The sequence below is a fragment of the Denticeps clupeoides genome, chromosome 8 (genome assembly GCF_900700375.1).
Source record: "Denticeps clupeoides chromosome 8, fDenClu1.1, whole genome shotgun sequence".
NCBI classification, from domain to species: Eukaryota; Metazoa; Chordata; class Actinopteri; order Clupeiformes; family Denticipitidae; genus Denticeps; species Denticeps clupeoides.
The window spans coordinates 2,898,102-2,920,057 of record NC_041714.1 but is presented as its reverse complement, the minus strand read 5'-3'; the positions used below and the strand labels follow the sequence as shown (position 1 = coordinate 2,920,057).

Below are 21,956 nucleotides of genomic sequence, written 5' to 3'. Positions count from 1 at the left end.
GTGAACAATGTTTCATTAAAAATATGTCTAAACAAATAATGTAATTAGTTCGATTATTATGCATAATTATTGTCATATTTTAGATGTACATTATGTGTACATAAGAATTCTTGTTCATATTTAGTGACGTTTTATCAACATTTTTGTAAAATTGTATTATGAATGTGTTTATATTGATATAACGTCTGTAAGTAGAAAACATGGAAAATATAAAAAAATAAAGGCAGGCTGCATTGCTGTTTTTTTTCCTAAATCAACAAATGGGCCTGCACAGTTATTGCTTGATTTTACAGTTCTGCTAAGAGTAATGTTGGTGCATTATCATTCATATTGGACACTAACTGCAGTCTGCCTACCACACATTTACATTTGATGCGATTTCTCTCACTGAGCCATCTGCTGTAACTATTGAAACGAGGCCAGAGGCTGTATTCTACCCAAATGATGGCTGTAGCCTAAAGGCAAGCCTTTCCCGTTACTCATCTTTGCACATTGCTTTTCTAAGTGGATTATTCCATAATTTGCTTCATCATGGCTAAAAAATGAAGGGCACATGTAGGTTAGGCAACATTTCATGAGCAATTCTAACAGGCTAGGGTGCAAAGGACAGTTAGCCACTTCACCATGGATTGGTGTGAAATTGCATGTTTCTTTTCTGTAATGGATCAAGCCAACAGAAATTAACAAGGCTGCTGGAACTGTTAGACTGCAGTCGCAACCCAAACCCATCCATTCAGCACATGCTTGTTCACTGTTATCACAGTGCCATTTGTTTTGAAAGCAATAACTGAACAAAATCGCACACTGATAAATAATATGTTGTACACAGTGACACAGAAGGTCCGGAACATTGTTAGAATCTGGTGCTTTTCATCTTGGTCACTTCAGCTCACACTTCCACCATAATGGCAGATGATCAGATAAACTCTGTGTAGCATAATGTGATTTGGCTGGTTACATGCAGAATGTTTTTCATACATAAAGTACAGGATAATTAGGCATGTTAGATATGCACAATTAGAGCCAATGCACACAATATATCTTTAAACATCCAATCTCTTTAAGCCATGTCCATTTTAGCCTGGTGGCTCCTTGTCTGTTCTCCAGGGCATCAGGATGTGATGACAAACGTCCTTGAAATTGAGATTAAAGTGTATTTACTGTGGTCTGTAGCGTTCCTGTTTGCAAATGAATATGTTCACGCTGCCTGCCTACATAACAAGCTAGCGTTGCTCGTGATTGGATTGGAGAAGCAGATTACTGAATAGTGTTGTAGCATTTTAGGAAAGGGTTAAAAGGGAGAATCCTTTCCTTAGCCTGTATCTTCCAGGAGCTGCTTAAAGACGCATTGGATGTGTTGCGGAATTCTGCAAAACAGAATTCTTTAAGAAAGGCGCTGATAATCTCACTGCGTGTTTTGTTTGGTAGCGGACAGGGTCCTGAGATTATTATAACAGAGATCGTGTTTGTGTCGTCCGCAAATGGGAGACAGATGTCAGTGTTTTCAGATTGTGTTACAGAGATGTTGCCAGATTTGATATTTCGGGGAATAAATTGTTACAGCATTTAAGTACACGTGGTGCCCTAGCAGGGCAGGAAGTGGACTCATAATCAAAGGTTGCGGGTTCAAATACAAAACCACCAAGGTGCCACTGAGGTCCCTTGGATCAAGGTATTGTCCCCACACACTGCTCCAAGGGACCTGTCATGGCTGCCCATTGATCCCTAAGGGTGATAAATTAAATTTAGAGACTACATTTTGTTGTGCCGTGTGCTGTGCCGCTGTGTTTCACAATGACAATCACTTCACTTTCACTCTACTTCCACCCTAATTAAGTAAATAGGGTGTGTGAAAGCAATCAGTCATCACCATAACTAGCTGTTTTTAGTCTTACTCTATTAAACAAGCCCAACATGCCATGTCTGTTATAATCACTTTCCATCAACACTTTTTCCAGGTCTGGCTTGAGCCTCCTGGAGTCCACTGCAGTGCACTCACACTAGTCACTCACACACCCATACAAAAGGACGCCACCAACCCACAAGTTTGCAGGTGTGAGGCCATGTCGCTAACAGCCTCGCCATTGTGGCCTACTTCATTTATAGCATTGTATTTATGTTTATCTGCACCTAGGTATGAGTGCCATGAATCTAAATTTATGATTTAACACTGACCGGAAATTGTTTGAAAAGATTGTACAATATGCAATAGATTTGGAATATAGTGGGATGTAGCATTTCAGAATTGTGTGTCAATGAAGACAGGTTAAATCTCAAGAAGGGAAAATCCGTCCAAGATGATTATTTTTTATCGTCACCTTACCCTTTCATGCTTTGTATCTGAACTGTTTATGCAATATAAATTTAGCCAGAATTTTTTGTTGTTGTGCCATTTTCTTCTGTTTCTGTGTTGAAAAATGTAATAGAAACATGTAATGATGTGCTTTTGCAGTTTTTCTACAGATTACATCATTGTTAAATTAAGTTCTTTAAGATGGATGTATGTTGCCTCCTGCAGTATGACCATGTATATTCTATTTCTTAACCAAATTTTACCTTGTCTGGAGTGGACCTTTCTGACCCTGAGATTAAAAATTTTCAAGCACTTTTGGATGACGGCAACCGCAGCAACAAAGACCATAGCTGCATGGCCCTTCGACAGCATTTGCCCGAATCATGAAACACTCATCTGGGATCATGCTGTGAATTGATTGGGTGAAAGGTTGCAGGGGGGCCTGCACTGTAACTCCTGAACAGCATTTTCAGCCTTCTGCAACATGTTTGGGCTGCTCTGAAATGCCTTCGGGCAAATTTGTATCACTGACGTAGACTAAAAGGGCAAAAAAACCATGTCTTTTTTTCCTGTTAAGATTCTGTATTAAAATCCTTCCATCGCTCCCGCCCTGCTCTCTTTCCTTTAAGATAGCATTTTGTCATCCCATTTAACTGGTCACTGTGTCAGCTCTTTATTCTGAGTTTGCTTCCTCTTCATGCTGACCTTTCCACATACACATTTGTCATCTGTCCCCCCAAAGCAAATGCAGTAAAGCCTTCTATATCATTACGAGGAGGAACAGCCTATAAAGCTTTTGAGTTTGCTGCCTTTCTTATGTTGAAAACCATCAGGTTAAAAGATGTTCTACTTAAAACAGTTTTAACTTTTGACAGTAATTTGGAATAACTTCTTCTTTTTCGACATAAACATATCTTCATAACATGTTCCATCTTCAGGGAGTGCTGTGTAACTTGGCTGTAATTAAAATCAGCATAATCAATTATTTATTAAAATCAATCCAATTATACGCTATAAAGAGTGTGGCATTAAACAGATTATATTGGCAACCGTCACCATTGAGGCGTCAGTTGTATGAAGTAAGACCCAATAAAATGCAGCTTACGCTGTGATTTAGAGCTACTTTAAAAAAAAAATTACATACATAAAATACTAAAATAGACAGTATAATGCATGAATATATACAAATTCACAAAGACTCATATTATATATAGTAACATGTATACTTATATATTTATGACCACTATGTGGTCTCAAAATCTCTGTTCACATTCAATCCAATCATGTTTAAATCTAATGACAACATGTATCTTTGATAACCTGAATGTTAGAAAATTATGTGTAAGGATATGTATATGCATGTTCTTTATGTTAATATGTTTAATGTGGTTGATATATTCAAATTTGTTTTAAGGGTGGTCTGAGGGAGGAAAAAAGGTTATCATTCATTTTCTACCTTGTTTTGTAGGACACCAGTGTGAGACCGAAATAAATGAATGTGAGTCTAACCCTTGTCAACACAATGGAACGTGCGCCGACTTTGTCGGATCCTACAAATGCACTTGTCTCCCAGGTACGCCACTCTCAAATCCGTTCTTGTGCAATTGATTGTGCCACCAGCACAGCTAGACAGCTTAGCACAAAACAGCCTCTGACTGACAGCTGAGCAAATCACTCACTTTCATTTCCAGAGCTCATTAGTGCGGCAGAATTGTGTCAATATTGTGTTATGAAATACTCCCCCTTCAGAGGCCATTGTAATAATATGATTCGCCTGTAATTGTTGATTCTGCTCCATCGGCCAAAGCAGCATTTGCATTCACTGATGGAACCTGAAGTCCCACCCCAGAGATCGGCGTGTTCCTGGCAGGGTTACAGATGCAGTCTTCTGCCAGCTGCTCCCATTCGTCCAATGAGTGCCCAACCCAAAGTCCCTAGCCCCCCTCCCTCATCCAATTCAAGAGCCCTCAGTGCAGATGAGGAAAAAAGGGATGAACCCTTCATTGTTCATGAAACATAGAGATTGATGTGCAGCATGCCAGTCGTTTCCGTGGGACCATAAACCCGATCAAAAATCAGGATGGCTTTGTATCTGACTTGGCATAACACGCTGAAATATTTCAATGCACAGCACTGTCTTATAGCATGGCTACTGCTAGCATAGAATTGGTTGAAATTTTGGTTCACCTCAACGGGGTTATGGACAACCTCATTTAACTCACGCCAAATGAACAAGATAAATGAATGTGAAATATCTGCCATCTCTCATCAGGATATGCATGTCCCAGTTGTAGCCAACATTTGATTATGTACACATTCACCATCTGTTATGTTTCATGTAACAAATAAGAACAAGTATAGGGAACTGTGTCAGTCGCTAACATTTTGAATGCATTTGCTGCACAAATCTTGAGGCCTGAACACTTTTAGGTGATCAGAGTTGGCATTCGTTATGAGGCAACCTTTCTAAGTTCTCCTTATGTTTGCATTGGTTGCCTCCCAGTGCTAGGCAAGCCTGTTAGGTGAACTGGTGATGCTGAATATGCCCTGTAGTTAAGCTGGCAATGGGCTGGCCCTGTTTGAAGATATGCTCCCACACGACCCGACCTGCATGAGTGCGTTCGAAAATTAATGAATGGATGAATTGTTTCCCGTACAGATATTTTTTCTTCAAGCTACAGATGGTCACCAGAGGTTCCTGTTGGACCTTTAATGAAAAGGCAGTGCAGTTACACACATTTTTCATAGTCATGCTTTGCTGTGCCACTTTATTACTCTTCTACTGCTCATTGCTCATGCAAATTTTTTTGCTTATTCTATGCAGGGTTTATTGGAGCAAATTGTGAGGTGGACATAGATGCTTGTTCATTGCCAAATAGTACCTGTCCACCTAAATCCATGTGCTTGGATTTACCTGAGGCTCTCAGGTACATGTGTCGCATACCCTGTCCTCAACATATCCAGGTGCGTCAGCAAACCTGCTGTTCTTTCGTTGAACCCAAGAGAATACAAGCTTATTAGAGCGACATAAGAGATTAATCTTGCTTTTCTGTAATTGGCCCTTTAAACGCTCTGGACCGTTACCATTAATCAGAATGTAGTTGTTTTATATGCAAATAAGGCTCATTAGCAGATTATCCTGAAAGTACAGCCATCATGCTGCTGTGAAAACGTGCCATCTGAATACAGACAAATGCATTTCACCTTAGACATTTAAGATATCAGCAATGCTGATTTTGTGTTTATTTTCCCTGCTCAGACAGTAAATCAGGAGGAGTTTTGCATAGAAACAGAGGTTAACTGTCATTTGTGTTATGCCTTATATTTGCAGCCGTGTGCCAATGGGGGCGTTTGTGTTCTTAATAATGCCACGAGTTACAGTTGTATATGTCCACCCGGCTGGTCTGGCCGCAGCTGTTTGGTCAACATCGACAACTGTGCAGATCACTGGTGTCAGAATGGAGGCACATGCGTAGATGCAGTTGATGGATACAGGTTTGTGTATCTTGGTCAAACATATTTTATCTGTAAAACAGATGTTTATAGAATTAGCTAATTAGTTCAATTAGAGTTCATTAAATACAATAGTAAAAATGTCTTCCTTTTTTTATGTTTCACCAGCTGCGTGTGTCAAACTGGATACAATGGAACATATTGTGAGTTGGATATTGATCACTGCATTGGACATCGGTGTTCTGCTTATGGCACTTGTCTTGACAACCAGTATAATTACACTTGCCAATGCATGCTGGGATATGGGGGAAGATTCTGTGAAGCTGAATTAAACAAATGCAGAAGTTCCCCTTGTGCCAATGGTGCCACTTGCATCCATACTTCGCACAGCTACCTTTGCCAGTGTTCCCCAGGTTTTGAAGGTAAGTTGGGTTTTTTAAGACATTTGTAAAATGGAGAACATGGTACAAATTCTGTAGATTACATGAAATAGAAGCACACAAATGGCACACATTTAAGTCCTATCTACAACAAAAAGAATGTTCTAGATCTTTGTATTGCAGGCAAGACCTGCTCTGAAGATGTAGACGATTGCTGGTCCAGGCCCTGCTTAAATGGAGGTTTTTGCAAGGATTTAATCAACGGCTACCTTTGTTCGTGTGCTTTTGGTACGTAGAGATTGACGCCCTGTGTATGTTCCCTGATAACAAGGTGTTTACCATTTTGACAGAACACACACACACACACACACACACACACAAACACACACACATCGATCCGAGATCCTAGATGTCTTCTGTATTGCATATCCATGTCTTCATTTATTTTAACAAAATATCAATATTAGGGCAAGGGAAATACATCACCATAAATTTTTGTCTGTGAGCGAAGAACACTCCAGTGCCATTTATTTAAACTTGCTGTTGAAGAACTGCAGACCACCACCTTGTCAGTAAAACTTCCATTAGTGCAATAGTCATCATGGCAGACTTTGTGACTTAGGTGTGTTAAATCCGTTTAGCATTTTAGAAATCAAATCAGATAAGCGGCTTGTGATGCTGATATTGATGAAACAAAAGTAACAAAGCAGGTTACACAGGGGTTAACCCAATTTTGCCGTATGTCAGAATTATATGTCTTGTGTCTGTTTGTGTCTGTAAGCACAGTGCTTCCATTTTCTTTCAAGGACAAAATTTTATTTGGACCTTTGTGTGTACAGTGTATATTTATTACTGCAGGCACACAGGGGTTTATGATGAACATTATAAGCATTATTCTGGACATATATCTTGTCTGAATGGATTGTCTTTTTCTACCGCCCTGTGGAAAGAGCTAAATCGACGTGTTAGTGACTGTGTGTTTGTGCAGCATATGCTCAGAATTAAAGGAATTTTTCACTGCAATGACACAATCAGACCTACAGTTTAATATTGACATTTTCAGGGATGTTTCAGTCATTTCAGCCATTGAATGATATAATGAGTTGCTGACATTGTGGCACAGAGCTAATTCAAGTACATTCTGTACGGGGGCTACTCCTGGGCTTTAGGAAATGAGTGGAAGTGAGAAAACAAGTGTGGGCGCGCAAGTTAACTTTGTGGTGTGAAAGCCAGACACCTTTTTTCTCACAAGACTTGCCAAGCCCATTCAGTTTGCCTTGACCGTACTCCATTATGCTGGCTGCTCCTGGAAATCGCAGTGCCACTCAGCCATGTGCGTACGCACTTCACTCTTTGCTATTTTTCTTTTACTATTTCTGCATTTCAGACGAAGAGGAAGCATCCTTTGTTGTGCGATTGCATCTTGCATGTGATACCGATTCACTGATTCCCAGAGCTGAAACCAGCCATGGGCCACATTTTCCTGGCACCGTATAAAACGGAGCACACAAGGCGTGTTTGGTAATGTTAATTTTGGTAACATTATGGTAATTTTTTATTTTCTGGGACTGATCAACATGCTCAAATGCTGAATGCTTTCTGTGCCCAAAGAGTAAACATTTTGTGTGTCACTTATCATGTCACAGAGGCTGAACGAAGATGGATGCACAGAAAACTGGCTAATGTTGTGCAAGTTAAAATTTTAATCTCATGATCATCACTTCTACCTCTATCATGTTTTCATAAAGGAGCAAAACTGTTTCAGCAGCGTCATAAATTGAAGAATCCCTTGACACTCTTAAGGAAAAGGGAAAAATTTTGACTGCCAATATAAATACCTACATACAAATGAATATATGACAAAATAAAAAACAACATGTCCATGTAGTCCCTGAGATGTGGGTTTTTATTAATGAGCTCATAACCAAAGGCACTTCATGAACTGTTGGCATATCATGTTTTCTTTGACACATTTCTATAAATGTGGTGATAAAATTACAGTTTGGAACAATTCTGTTCTTCAGGACAGTAAAAATAATTCAATAATAGCAGTGTGTTGGGGAAGGTGGTCCCATTTGGAAATGGCTGCACTGTAAGTGTGACATTCCTTCATGCAACATTAACCTCCGAGTGAATTGCATGCACAATTGCCTATTAAATACCGCTTACATACTTTGTTGGAAGCAGTGGATGTCCATTAACAGCTCAGGGCAACACACAAGGTGGTTTGAGAAAAAGAAGTGGGGAGATGCTTTTCGTAGCTATCATTTAAAATGTAACATTTTGAAGATTTTGAATGATTCAGTGTCAGTTTTGATAAGGAACATTGTTCAGTGAATCAGTTCTTTTAATATATTCCAGTTCAGTTCTGTATCAGTATAGACTCAGCTGACTGGCTTTGCGTATATTAAATCAGAATTGAAAAAGTAAAACATTTTTCCTAATGTTAAAATATATATTGTCCTGGCTTATTTACAGCAATTATTGATCAAATATTAGATACTGCGGGTGGCTGTGTCTTATTTATAACAAAGGCTATCGACACAATGATCTGTCAGTGACATGTCGGTGCCGCATCTGCTTCAGCAGACAAATGTGATGTAGATCAGCTTGGCAGGATGGTCTTTTTGTCAGTGATTCACTGCATTAGCATACTGGGCAGCAGGTTGACTGCCAAAGCAAGAATCAATGCCTTAAATCTGCTAGAGGAAGGCTGTCTTTACCTAATGAATCATAAAACTCCCGTAGATGCGGTTCACATTTACAGCCGTCTTTTTATGATGGCTTGTCGTGAGTAAGTCAGATTTTCGGTATCAGAGTACGGTATATTGTTTGAATAATTAAATTAATTTTCAATTGTGCTAATGAGAGTGGAGATAGTTGTTGTTATGGTTTTTTATCTCACTTCACTTTCATGCATATACGTAGGAAGTAGTTAGGTAACACTTCTATTTTAGCCTTAATTCACTAATTAGTAATAGCCTGTTAAGTTAAGATATTGTGTGGAGTGACTAACCAATGTGGCTAATTCAATATATACACTGTTATTAGATACCTTATAATTCCTAGTGAATACATATGGAACCTTAAAGTGAACTGCTAAACAAATTTATGATTAGAGAAGCATTAGGAGGAGACTCCGCTGGAAATTTTGGTTTTTAAATGCTTTGGGGTTGGATCGAATATAGCCTCGTACTATCATAATGTATATTTGTACTTCAGATGCCACATGTCTATAATGATTATTGTTCATCGAAGGTCCAGTAACAGGTAATCCTTGTTTTTGTGGTCGAGGGTGTAGTGTATCCCTGTATTTTTTCAAGTTAATCTTCTACTGTAATTTTCCCCAAATGTAATGGTTTGTGTAGGTGTTTTGTCCAATTCCTCTGAATCTGAAGGGGAAAAAAACAATGCTTTAATTTTGCATTTTTATTCACTCTTATATAATTTATTTACAATTCAAATCATCAGCACCGCCAGAGGATAGATTCATGGCTAGGCAATGCATTTAAATCAATACATATAAGTTCACCAAGCTATTTGTTTGCATGGTAATTTGAATGTTTGTAATGTCACTTCATCAGTCTACACATCAATAGTGTCCTGCGAAATGAAAATATCATTTAGGTTTGAATGATTATTTTATAGTGGGTCATGTAACCGTATCAATAACCCTGAATTCATTACTCTAGTTGCACTTAATCTTGGCATGCGTCAGTATGAAAGATTGTTGATGGTGTCGTATGTAAATGACAGCAGCCTCCCATGCGCAGCTTAGTTTACTGCTCAAGGACAAATTACATGTTAGTCTTTCATGAGTGGTGCAGATGTGTGGGCTGAACATTCACATTGTGCAGTGAGGGAGATCACTGGCCCTGCAAGTGGGCTTTTCAGTGATGTATCATGTGTTATGACTAACCGCATCTTAAAACTGGAAGGGTACAGTCAATGGTGTGTTTCCATTTTAATGTTATCACTTTACCCGCAAAAATACGCACTATCAAACCAGTAAACGTGAAATGCGCGCCCGTTTAGATTTGCAGGTTTCGTAACTGATGAATGTGCTTGACGGAGTACCATATGCTGGTAGCTACTTTATTTTGGTTGTTGAAATTTAAAGCAAAGGTTTGTTGCCTAAACCTTCTCCCTTCTTGGCTGAACACTAATGTAATTGTAAAATCACTCACCAGGGATTAATGAGGAGGGCAATTCAAAATTTATCTGAAAGAAATCAGTCGTAGGACTTGAATCACTAAAGCACAGTGTGTCTATTTTATGTGTCTGGCAACTAATTTAGGTCTGCTTCAGAAGAATAAATATCTCTTTTAGGGTTAAATTTCCATCATGTGTGATCAGTCAGCAGTTTTTTTAATAACAAAGCTGATTGTTTTATCACAATCTAAAATATTCTATGTTAAAAGATGTTAAAGATCTACAGAACATATATTTTTTTCTGTTACAGATATATTGCCAACACTTTGCAAAGAATGAAATTGTGAATGAAAAGAATGAAATCCTCTTGCTAGGATCTACTTGCATTGTATACGCTCTGAATCAGGCAAATTGCTACTGCGAACACCGTAAAAATATAAAAAGACAGTAATCCTTATTGGCTGTGTCAACAAATACCCCCTGCTCTTACTCTGAACACAGTAAAAATGTATTTCATTTCAATCAAAAAAGCGGAAAAATGCTAACTAGATAGCAAATATCAGTTCTATACCAATCAACCAAAATATGACACTTAGGGCCAGTGGAGAAAAACAAGTAATAGGTGATTATGGTTAAGTTAGGGTTACAGGATAAATCATGTCATATTACAAGAACAAAAAACATAAAGTCTTGTGTATAATAATGTGAAAGTTAATGTACTTTGTCAGGAACAGGACAGACATTGGCAATTTTGTGAAGTAATACTTTTGCAGAACAGGGAAATACTTAATCTGCTGGATTAACCAACAACAACTCCGATTGTTTCAATTTAGAGGCTGTATCATTCTGAAGTCGAACACGTCACACGTGGTACAACAAGGTTGGCTCACATTGGAGGTGTCCTTTTTGTCATTCCCAAGAGGAATTAACCCAAAGGATGCTTTATGACCAAGGATACTACACGATTCATAGCACATATAGCAATCACTTATTACTTATATGAATAAAATAAGATACAATTATAGAAAAGCTAAATTCTAAATTGCAGATTTTATTGATCGTTTGTTATATCCTCTGATAAATGATGGAGACACTGTAATTATCCATAGAGTTGACCGTCTCATTAAACAACACTTTCAGTGAAGATGCTTTAATTAACCATGTCCTCTGAAGCACCCTTAAACTTCCTTCATGGAAATGATGAACCAAACAAGATTTGACTGAAATGGTCTCTTTTTATTTGAAGTCAGACTATTGTTGACAGACTGCTGGTGTTAGGTTGAACACTGATGTTTCGTTTTGTACAGTCATAGTTGAAACCAGTTAACTAGTTTTTAATGTCAGAAAATGAACAGAACAGACAACATGACATGAAGATTCATTTAGCGAGTGAGAAAAGAGCATAAATGAGAAATGATAAGTGATCTTGGCTATTGGCTATTGTTCAAATGTAGATTTGACTGCAGTCTTCAAATGGAATAGTTCTTTAATAAACGTTTTCTGTTAAAAGGAATAAACATATTTATTTTAGTACTAAATATTTGGATAGTTGTGTATGAGAAGATGACATTTGGCTTTGATCTTGGCCATTACTAGATTTGTCACTGGCCTGTTTAATGTAATAAATCAGAGAGGCAATGACTGGCACTTATTAAACATGATTAAATGATCCAGTGGGCTGAGGCTGCATGTGCCCAGCAAGCTCTCTGAATCAATAACAGCTTTGTAAAGCTGCTTTTGAGTGGAGAAACAAAGTCATACAAATCCTAATTGGCTGTGGGATTAAACCAACCAAAGGGACTCCAGTAATGATGCGTTTCTCCTGTGCAGGCCTTGCATAGCCATTCTATGAGGTAAATCAAAACGACTGAGAATCTGTGCCATGTGTGGTGTTAACAGATATCAGAGTTTCTGTCCAGAGGGTAAATTTTGTTTTTCTGGACATGACATTTGCATCTACTCCCTTGCAGCAACATTAGCGTACACAATTTTATATAAACTATGCTTCATAATTAATGTGTTGGGTTTTTTTGAGAGTTTTCTCCTCATTTTCTGCTGTCACTTTAACATAGAACACACCGAAGCAGAAAAAAAAACATTTACTCAGCTGAAGCAGCAGCGCTCTGAGTCCATTTAACGTTTTCTCTAACTATTCCTACAAATTAAAGAGCGCTGCCAAAACCGGAGTGAAAATGTGAGGGCATTATGTCAATGACCTGCGCAACTGCATTATTCTTATTCAGGTGTGTGTTTTTATAATATTATGCTCTTGAACATTTCATTACATAGGGCATGAATTTCATCACTCCTCTGTGGGTGTTTTTATATTAAATTTTTTGGTTTTGTAACTCTGCTATCTCATTACCCCAGTGAACAATACACAAAGCCAACAAGTTGCTGCGCATGTTAATGGAGAGGAGGACTGCAGTAAAGGGCAGTTTATAGTTCTGAGTAGGGACAGCTGTAGATATGAAATGATGTTTTATAATGTAATATACTAATGACTAATTAGCAACAATAGGTGGTATTTTGTGACAGGTTTTGAAAAAAATGCTGTAATACAGAACCATCGGGGTCGCTTAACATTGCATGCTTCGCTGTGAAAACGATGAATGTCATGTTGGACGCAAAAAGGAGAGCGCTGAATAGTTTTCTAATTTGAGTCTTATATATATGGTCCATATTTACAAACATCTATCTAATTTGGCCTCCATCCTCTTCATTAAATGAGTAATTCAGATCATAAATTATTCTGAGTCATTTGTGTCATTAATTTTTTTGGGGGGGTTGGGGGGGGCTAAATCCTTGCAATTTTTGCCACTAATTTTTTTGGCCCAGTCCGTGTCCTACCTGTGAGACATACCTCTGATTAGACCTTGATTGCGGACCAGGACTGTTATGCATTATTAATGAAGTCAGGATAATTGTCAAATTTTATGACATGGGGAGAGGTGGAAATTGGTTCCATGGTCAGTTTGAGGAATGATGGGAATTTGCCCTGCTCCGATGCTGCTGATAGCCTAGCATTAGTCATGGCCCTGCTGTAGCCGCAGCCTGTGACAGTGCTAATGATAGTCATTTTGTAGCGTGACCATGCAGTGGAATACGTTTATGGGAGCATAAAATGTCACAAATTTGAGTGTAGCACTCTCCTTCACTTCCTGGCATTAACCTTTTATCTTTTAAAATCAGGATGTGCTAATATACTAACTTACCAATGTCACCCAACAAGGATGCAGTATAGCACACAAGCACTTTAATTTAGCAATTTGGTGATGATCCTAATATATGCTTTTGCCAATTACTTTTATGCACACTCCAGCTGCATCAACAGAAATAGCTGTCTGTCTTGATTGGTTTATTTGAGTGCAAAATTATGTCTTGTTTAATGTCTTTAATCCCATTTAATTGTAGGCTTTGAAGGTGATTCCTGTGAAATTAACCACAATGAGTGTTCCTATGGTTTTTGCACAAACAATTCCACCTGCGTTGACCTGATAGGAGATTATACCTGCATCTGTCCAGAGGGATTTACAGGTAAGTTTAATGTTTTTGAAATTTTCTGGCCACTTCCCACTCGCTTGTGGGAAAAAAGCAAACACATCCACTGTACAAATAGACCTGTCCTGGGAAGCCTTTAGAGATCAGTTTTCAAACTCTTCATTAATGGAATTTTAGAGGTAAACACTGAAATCTCCCAAAAGAAAGGTCAGACAGGTAATGAACTCCAGTGTTTGTTATAGGCTTGGAGCTGCAAAGAGACTGTACCACACATTTCTTGAGGGATGCTTGACAGGAGAATGTTACAGATTGACAGTCTGATACAGAGACCATACTTCACCACAAAGAAAATGAAAACCTCAATAGAGGTTGTTGTTATGAAAAACATACACAGTCATGTTAGGGGTGACTTGAAGTCATCATATTAAGGGAATAATAGGTCATTTATATTTCAGATTCTTTAGATGCTGAAAACAAAATAATATACAGTGCATTCGGAAAGTATTCACAGCGCATCACTTTTTCCACATTTTATGTTACAGCCTTATTTCAAAATATATATTTTGACAATGTGACAATGACATTGTGAAAAAAGTTCACTTGAGGTTTTGGCAAATAGAAAAAAACAATCAGATAAACTACATGTTCATAAGTATTCACAGTATTCACATAAGTATTCTTTTACCAATAAACTGAAAATTGAGCTCAGGTGTCTCTGTTTCCCCTGATCCTTGAGATGTTTCTGCACGACCCTAATTTCTGGAGACATGTCATTTACATTTACAGCATTTATCAGACGCCCTTATCCAGAGCGACTTCAGTAGTGACAGGGACAGTCCCCCAGGAGAAACTTAAGTGTCTTGCTCAGGGACACAGTGGTAGTAAGTGTGATTTGAACCTGGGTCTCCTATTTCATAGGCAAGTGTGTTACCCACTAGGCTACTACCATCCTTCTCATGTCCTCCAGTCTGATGAAACATAAATGTAACTGTTTGGCCATAATGACCATTGTCATATTTGGAGGCGATGGCGATGCCTTCATGTGTGAGAACACCATACCAACCGTGAAGTACGGAGGTGGCAGCCTCATGTTGTGGGGTTCTTTTCTGCAGGAGGGACAGGTGCACTTCACAAAATAGATGGCATAATGAAGAAACAACAGTATGTTGAAATATTGAAGCAGCATCTCAAGACATCAGCCAGGAAGTTAAAGCTTGGGCGCAAATGGGCCTTCCAAATGGACAATGACCTTAAGCATACTGCAAAATTGGTTACAAAGTGGCTTGAGGACAACAAACTCAATGTTTTGGAGTGGCCATCACAAAGCCCTGATCTCAATCCCATAGACAATTTGTCTCTAAAAAAAATTCTCTTACACATTATTTTTACATTTAGCAAATAGAAATAATTTTGGGAATCAGAATGGGCCTAAAACTAAAATGGTTTTGTATGATTTAGTAAGGAAAAATGTTATGTCTTTTTATACAGTATATGTAAACTTTTGGTTTCAACTGTACATGTGCTTTCTCAGTTTTTTATTTGTAATAAATTTGCCAAAACCTCAAGTAAACATTTTTTCATTAGAGGGCTGGTGCGTAGAATTCTGAGGAACAAAATGCATTTAATCCATTTTAGAATAAGGCTGTAACATAGCAAAATGTGGAAAAGGCGATGTGCTGTAAATTATTTCAATATTTGCCTTCAAAACAGCATAAAGTCTTCCAGGTTTGCTTGCACACAGTTTTTAATGGACCTTGTTCCAAATGTCTTGGGAACTAACCACAGACTTTCTGTGCCTGTAGCTTTCCTCAAATCCTTCTGACTCCTCCTGTTATCCCAGACAGACACGATGTTTGTCAGATCAGGGCCTGGGTGGGGGAAGGGTCATCAGTTCCAGGACGTCTTTATGCTAAAATACAGTTCTTAATGACATTGGCTGTATGTTTGGGGTTATTGTTCTGCTGCAAAATACGTTGAGACCAATCATACAGGGCCTACCTGATGGCATTGCATGATGGAGAGATATCTGCATACATTTCGCACCATTAATTTTGACCATTAATTTCCAGAAATGCAGCTTCAAAATTGCAATCAAACTCCAACATGCTTCTCTGTTGCCTGCAAAAAACATTATTATTCTGTTTTTCAGGCCTGAGCTAGAAACGCCAGTCTGCTTTGAGATATGTGGATCTTCCACAAGCTCACCTTCGTATTTTGAATGTTCCTCTTCCAGTTATAAATTATTGGGTTTTGACTTTACATCAACTGAATGGTCAGTACCATGTGTTCATTATAATTGATTGATCATACACATGAATATAATCCTACAAAATTCATGTCTTTCTGCAAGTATATGAGAGAAACCAAGTACCCAGATGCAAAAATCAACAAAGGAAATCTGGGGTGTGGCCTGTAAACACTCAACCTTCTAAGTTAACGTCAAAAATAGAGTTCGGCTGAGTCTCTCTGTGCAAGCAACACACTGAAAGTCTTCCAAAATTGGAAAGGACATGTGTTAACATGAAGAGAGGACTGAGACAGAGCAGTAACACCAAATAATGATTTGATTTAGATTTTCCTTTTACAGCATTTTTTCACTCCTGCCTAAAACAGTAAATGTCTGCGCACATAGAAGTCTAAATTAGACAGTTAAAGGAATTCTCCATCGTGGAAAAGAGGCTTGTTTTGATGTGAAATCACCTCCAGTGATTAGGTGCCCTACAGTTTCATAATGCTTCATTGGAGCGATAATTGGTTTGTTAATCAAATAATGATCATTGTTAAATAAGTCTGTTATTATGTATTCTTCACTTCAATTTGCTGTGTTAAAAGTGTACCACTGGCCACAAAGAATAATACATTCTGAATAAATTTATTAGGAGTGTGTAATTTGGCCTTTGCAGATTAAAGTATGGCCCTAATTAATATATTTTTGCCATATATGTTTCAAATTAATTCCAATTATGTCTGTCAGTTTGGGAGATGATCGAAATGTGAACTGGTGTGTTTTGCTTCTCTTTGTTGAGAGCTGCTGAAGAATGAAACACATGAGTGGCTCTGCCACTGGCTCTGGGAGGAAGGCAGCTGGTGTGACAGACCTCTCCCAGCCAACTGAGGGAGGTCTTGTTCCCCCACCATGGGATGTGCCATTGCAGTCTTCTCTAAAGCCATCATCGCCTCAGCTATTTGAACATGGGGACAGCAGATTGTTCAGTGAAATGGCGCTCCAAGAATCTTATTGCAGCTAGAATAATAATAAACTATGGGGTGGTATTGGGAATTGGTATTGTGCAGACAATTTAGCTGAGGTGGTAGTTTTACATTTACATTTACAGCATTTATCAGACGCCCTTATCCAAAGCGACTTACAATCAGTATTACAGGGACAGTCTCCCTGGAGCAATTTAGGGTTAAGTGTCTTGCTCAGGGACACAATGGTAGTAAGTGGGATTCGAACCCGGGTCTTCTGGTTCATAGGCGAGTGTGTTACCCACTAGGCTACTACCACCCTATAACACATGCAATTCAATTTTAACAAACTGCTTTTTGACATTTGACATAAAGGTCCCACCGAGATTTGAACTCGGATCGCTGGATTCAGAGTCCAGAGTGCTAACCATTACACCATGGAGGGGTCAGATGGCCAAGTTTTAAAATTCAGCATTTACTATTAAATACATAAGCAAAAGTGACATAAAAAAGGCTTAGTTACATTCAGCACTAGTTCATGAGAGAAAGTGCAATACTACATTAAATAGGGCTTTGGTATTCTGCAATTGTGACCATGCTCCATACATCAGCACTGCAGAGCCGTATCTTGAGCTAGAGTGTATTATTATGATAGCAGATTTAAATCTAGCTTCAGATAGTTCAATCTATGATTCGGTTGATTGGTATTATTAAGCAAAAATGTCATTCAGGTAGAAGCGTGTTTTAGTGCTTCTGTAAAGTGTATAATATGGTTGGTTGTTTAAAGAGATTCACCAGCCTTCCAATAATAAAATATCTGTACCTCTGGGATTCACCCCATTTAAATCAAAATGCCAGATCGGAGCAAACTTTGGCATAATAATATTTATAGATATAAGGTCACAGGTGTGTTGAATATTTTACCACAGATTTACAATCAGGTTTTTGAAATGGAATGGTTTTTTATGCAATGTAACTGCTATTTTGCTACTTTTAGGTAATTGAGCATAGCCTAATAAAGTCTGATGATGTCTGATAACCATTCTCTGAACATTTGTTTTAGGTAAAAACTGCTCCATTTTCTTAGCTGATTGTCCGGTAGGGGATGATCAGTGTAAAAGCAGTGACATCTGTGACGAGACAATGTTGGCCTGCAAATGTCCACAAGGTAAAATGCTTATCTCTTTAGTCATGTCTTATTTAGTAAAGTCTCTTACAAAAACGGCTGGGATTCAGCAGTTTATTGTGTTTTTGGACTATATACTTCATGATTCTGCATGCTTTTCAAAGTTACTTGTAGTGAAGTGAAGTGATTGTCACTTGTGATACACAACAGCACAGCACACGGTGCACAAATTGAATTTTGTCCTCTGCTTTCAACCCATTTAATGATTGTTAAATGGGTTAAATGCAGAGGACAAAATTCACTGTGTGGGTTAAATGCAGAGGACAAAATTCACTGTGTGCACCATGTGCTGTGCTGTTGTGTATCACAAGTGGTGAGCAGTGGGCAGCCATGACAGGCACACGGGGAGAAGTGTGCTTTGCTCAGTGGCACCTCAGTGGCGCCTTGGCGTATCAGGATTTGGACCGGCAACCTTCTGATTACGGGGGGCGGCTTCCTAACCGCTAGGCCATCACTGTATCGATTGTTGGGTTAACCCTAACCCTAACCCTGTGGTGGCCTAGAAGATAAGGAAGCAGACTCGTAACCAAAAGGCAGTAGGTTCAAATGCCCACTGCTCACAAAGGGGAAGTTTAATCGCGTGTCAGGATTGGCTGCAGCTAGAGACATCACCTGTGCCCAATCAAGACAGCAGATAAAAGGCGCAACGCAGCTGCCCATCAGTGACTGCGACATTCTTTAGTGGACCCTGTGTTAAGTTGTTTTGAGTTCTGGCAATCGTCACATGCCTACGGGCTAGTTTAAGTTGTACCTTTTTGTTTCCCCTGTTTTCGGCCATCGAGCCTGGCTTTGTTTCGGTTATTGTTTGTATTATGTCCCGCCTCTGCGCTTCCTTCCCCCGTCAGCTCGCCAACGTGACAGTGTGCACAATATGCTGTGTATCACAATGACATAACAATCACTTGGTGTGCAGTGACATCAAATTCTGTAATGTAATGCTGTTCAATGATTGCAGCATGTGATTAATATTAATTAAAGGCATAGTTCATTTTCAGATATACAACCAATCATTCTGTGCCCATTAATTATTTCAATCATTTCAGCTTTTTATTTTTGTAAACCCAACTGCTGTGATTTGGCTTATGACATGATTTATAAGCACATAACTGTATACAAATAGATCATAAATCTGAACACAAATCTGTAGAAGAAGTAATTTCGTTTAGGCTTTTTGACCATTTGATACTTTTCATTTATTCTTTGAATGATTCATTTATTGTCTATAAATTTTTATACAAGACAAATGCTGCAGCTGTCTTCAAAAGTTCCCAAATGTATCTCACCCAAAGCCCTTTCTGGGTTCCCAAACATTTGGAAAGAGGTTTGGAATTGAGCTGTAAATGCACTGTTGACAATGTGAATTCAGTGTGTGCATCATTTATTTATAATGGTTTGCTGGGTATTTGGATAAAGTTAAGTTAAGAAGAAGAGTTGGAGCTGCTATTACTCAGCCACCCATGTTGGCTTACAGAACTGTGGCAACAGAAGTTTGGAACCATTCAATGCAGCACATTTCAATCAGAGCTTTCATCCTGGCTCACACAGGATTTGGAGGGATAGACTGCACTGGGTTGCTCAATGAATGCATGTCTAATCCATGTGAACCTGAGGGGACCCACTCTTGCAAAGAAGAGATGAATGGCTTTAAGTGCATTTGCCATCATGGGTACATAGGTCGGTTCTGTGAAACCCCAGTACACCGTTGTGTTAATGGCCTTTGCCAAAATGGGTCAACATGTGTGGATCTCCAGAGAGGATTCTAGTGTGAATGCATCCCAGGTATGTAGTCTATTGTTTAAATAGCAAATATTTGATAATATTCTGGCTCAAAATCCCCTCCACCTTCAGAATTCAATATAAAAAGTGTATGCATCATGACAATTTATGATGAATGTAATCAAGACCAAGGCATGTATAGTGAAGGGCAGCTGTAGATGTTACTGCATTATCATTCACCGTTTATCACTGCCTTAAATCACTGACCTGCTGTTTAGGGTGGTGGACCATTCCATATTCCAACAGGACGATGATGGGCTTGAAAGACCCATCCACTCTGCAACCACATGGCAACAATCCATTCATACCCTATTCAGTGGCTCCAAATGGCTTTTTTCTTGCCCATTCTCTCTCACATCACATCACAGTTTTCACGCATACATCCAATTTTATCTGTAATACAACACTGCCGGAAATTTACAGAAATGCAAATGTTTTTTTCCTAGTGGTTGAAAATCAAATAAATACTATGACTGTCAATAAATTTTCAATATGGCATATTTAACATGCTATCATAAATTAAAACAAATGCTGGTTGCTGCACTTTGTTTAATTCCTGCGAACTTCCAGCTGTGAAAATTAAACCATAGTGTCATTTACATTTACATTTGACTGATGCTCTTGTCCCGAGACACTTACATACATAGTTTTCACACATTTAGTTTGTTCTACAACCTGTACAATTCAATTCAAACAAATGTCCCATAAATCTAAGCAACAAAATAAACACATACAATAAGCGAATTGGGTAAGTGCACAATAATAATTTTAAAGCACTGCATTCACTCTTCAAGAGACTATCTGCAAACACACTTGGCAATCCATCTTAGCAAAAGCCCTCATCCTTACAATCCGTTTGTTTTAAATCTATGCTTGAAATGTGAAATTCATTTTCATTGTCTGCAACAATTTTGCCTTTAATACACCTGTTGTTTTCTCAGGATTAACTGGGCGATTTTGTGAAGTAAACATTGATGACTGCGAACAGAAGCCTTGTGGCCTCCTTAGCATCTGCAAAGATACTATCAATGGCTATGACTGTTTTTGTGCACCTGGATTTGTTGGTAAGTTGCTGGAGGTGGAAGCTGAAACCATGCTTTTTATCATTTCATGTTAGTTAGAGTATGTCTCTTCCTAGTTCAGGCTAAAGACTGCGGCCCTACTGTGGCTTTGTGTTGTATGACATCAATTTACGCCTCATCCAAAGAAATATCCATTACACACTTTGCTCTTTGCAGCCTTGTCCTTTGACACTCATTTCTCTTGGTGGAAGGAGCTTTTTTCCTTCTTCTCCACATCATTAAGTACGATTATTTGATTTGACGGGTCTGTTGTCAGCACCGCCATCAAGGCAACATCTAACATCTTAATGAAGTGAACCCTTCCCTTGTTTTGAGGTAATAACTGTGAGATTGAAGTGAATGAGTGTCTCAGCCAGCCCTGCCAGAATGGAGGCTCCTGTTCTGATGAGCTCAACTCTTTCAGCTGCCGCTGCCCACATGGAGTCACAGGTATACAAGCTTTGCATTTACTTTTTACGGCAAACCTCGCATATGAAACTGTACTGTGTACGTCTTCACAAATATATTTGTGAAACAGTGACACCAATATCTCCCATTCCATGGATTTACTGCATTAATAAAGTACTGAATTATTCAGAGGAACTCTCAATGGTACTGATTCCTGATGTTTTAAGATTTAAAATGACCCCGCCACCCCTCCAAAAAAAATCTAGATTTCCTAACGAGAAATGAGACTAATATAATTCTATTTACATGCAAATACCTTTACAGGTGACCTCTGTGAAATCAACGTAGATGAGTGTCAGTCATCACCTTGCCTAAACAATGCCACATGTGAGGATCTTGCATATGGTTATGAATGCATCTGCGTCCCGGGCTTTTTTGGTAAGAGCTCATGTTCCACAGTCATTGTCCAGCTTCTGATTGTCTTTTGTGCTTAAGATGACAGTTTCTTCTAATAAGGTGCAGACCATCCTATGGAGAAAAAGCACACATTTAAAAGC

At 38.7% G+C, this 21,956-nt stretch overlaps 1 protein-coding gene across 8 annotated transcripts in view; it reads left to right on the top strand.

Moving 5' to 3' along the window:
• Nucleotides 1–21,956, top strand: part of eys (eyes shut homolog) — a 170,204-nt gene that overhangs the window by 20,230 nt on the left and 128,018 nt on the right. For all 8 annotated transcript variants that reach the window (XR_003750536.1, XM_028989232.1, XM_028989228.1 and 5 more), the window contains 10 exons: nt 3,762–3,866; nt 5,118–5,257; nt 5,625–5,788; nt 5,915–6,168; nt 6,310–6,414; nt 13,693–13,815; nt 18,032–18,136; nt 20,872–20,994; nt 21,328–21,441; nt 21,724–21,837. Coding sequence is in view for 7 of the 8 variants with exons in the window: in XM_028989232.1 (XP_028845065.1) it covers nt 3,762–3,866; nt 5,118–5,257; nt 5,625–5,788; nt 5,915–6,168; nt 6,310–6,414; nt 13,693–13,815; nt 18,032–18,136; nt 20,872–20,994; nt 21,328–21,441; nt 21,724–21,837 (1,347 nt within the window). In the remaining variant the exon portion in view is untranslated. The remainder of the gene's footprint in view (nt 1–3,761; nt 3,867–5,117; nt 5,258–5,624; nt 5,789–5,914; nt 6,169–6,309; nt 6,415–13,692; nt 13,816–18,031; nt 18,137–20,871; nt 20,995–21,327; nt 21,442–21,723; nt 21,838–21,956) is intronic.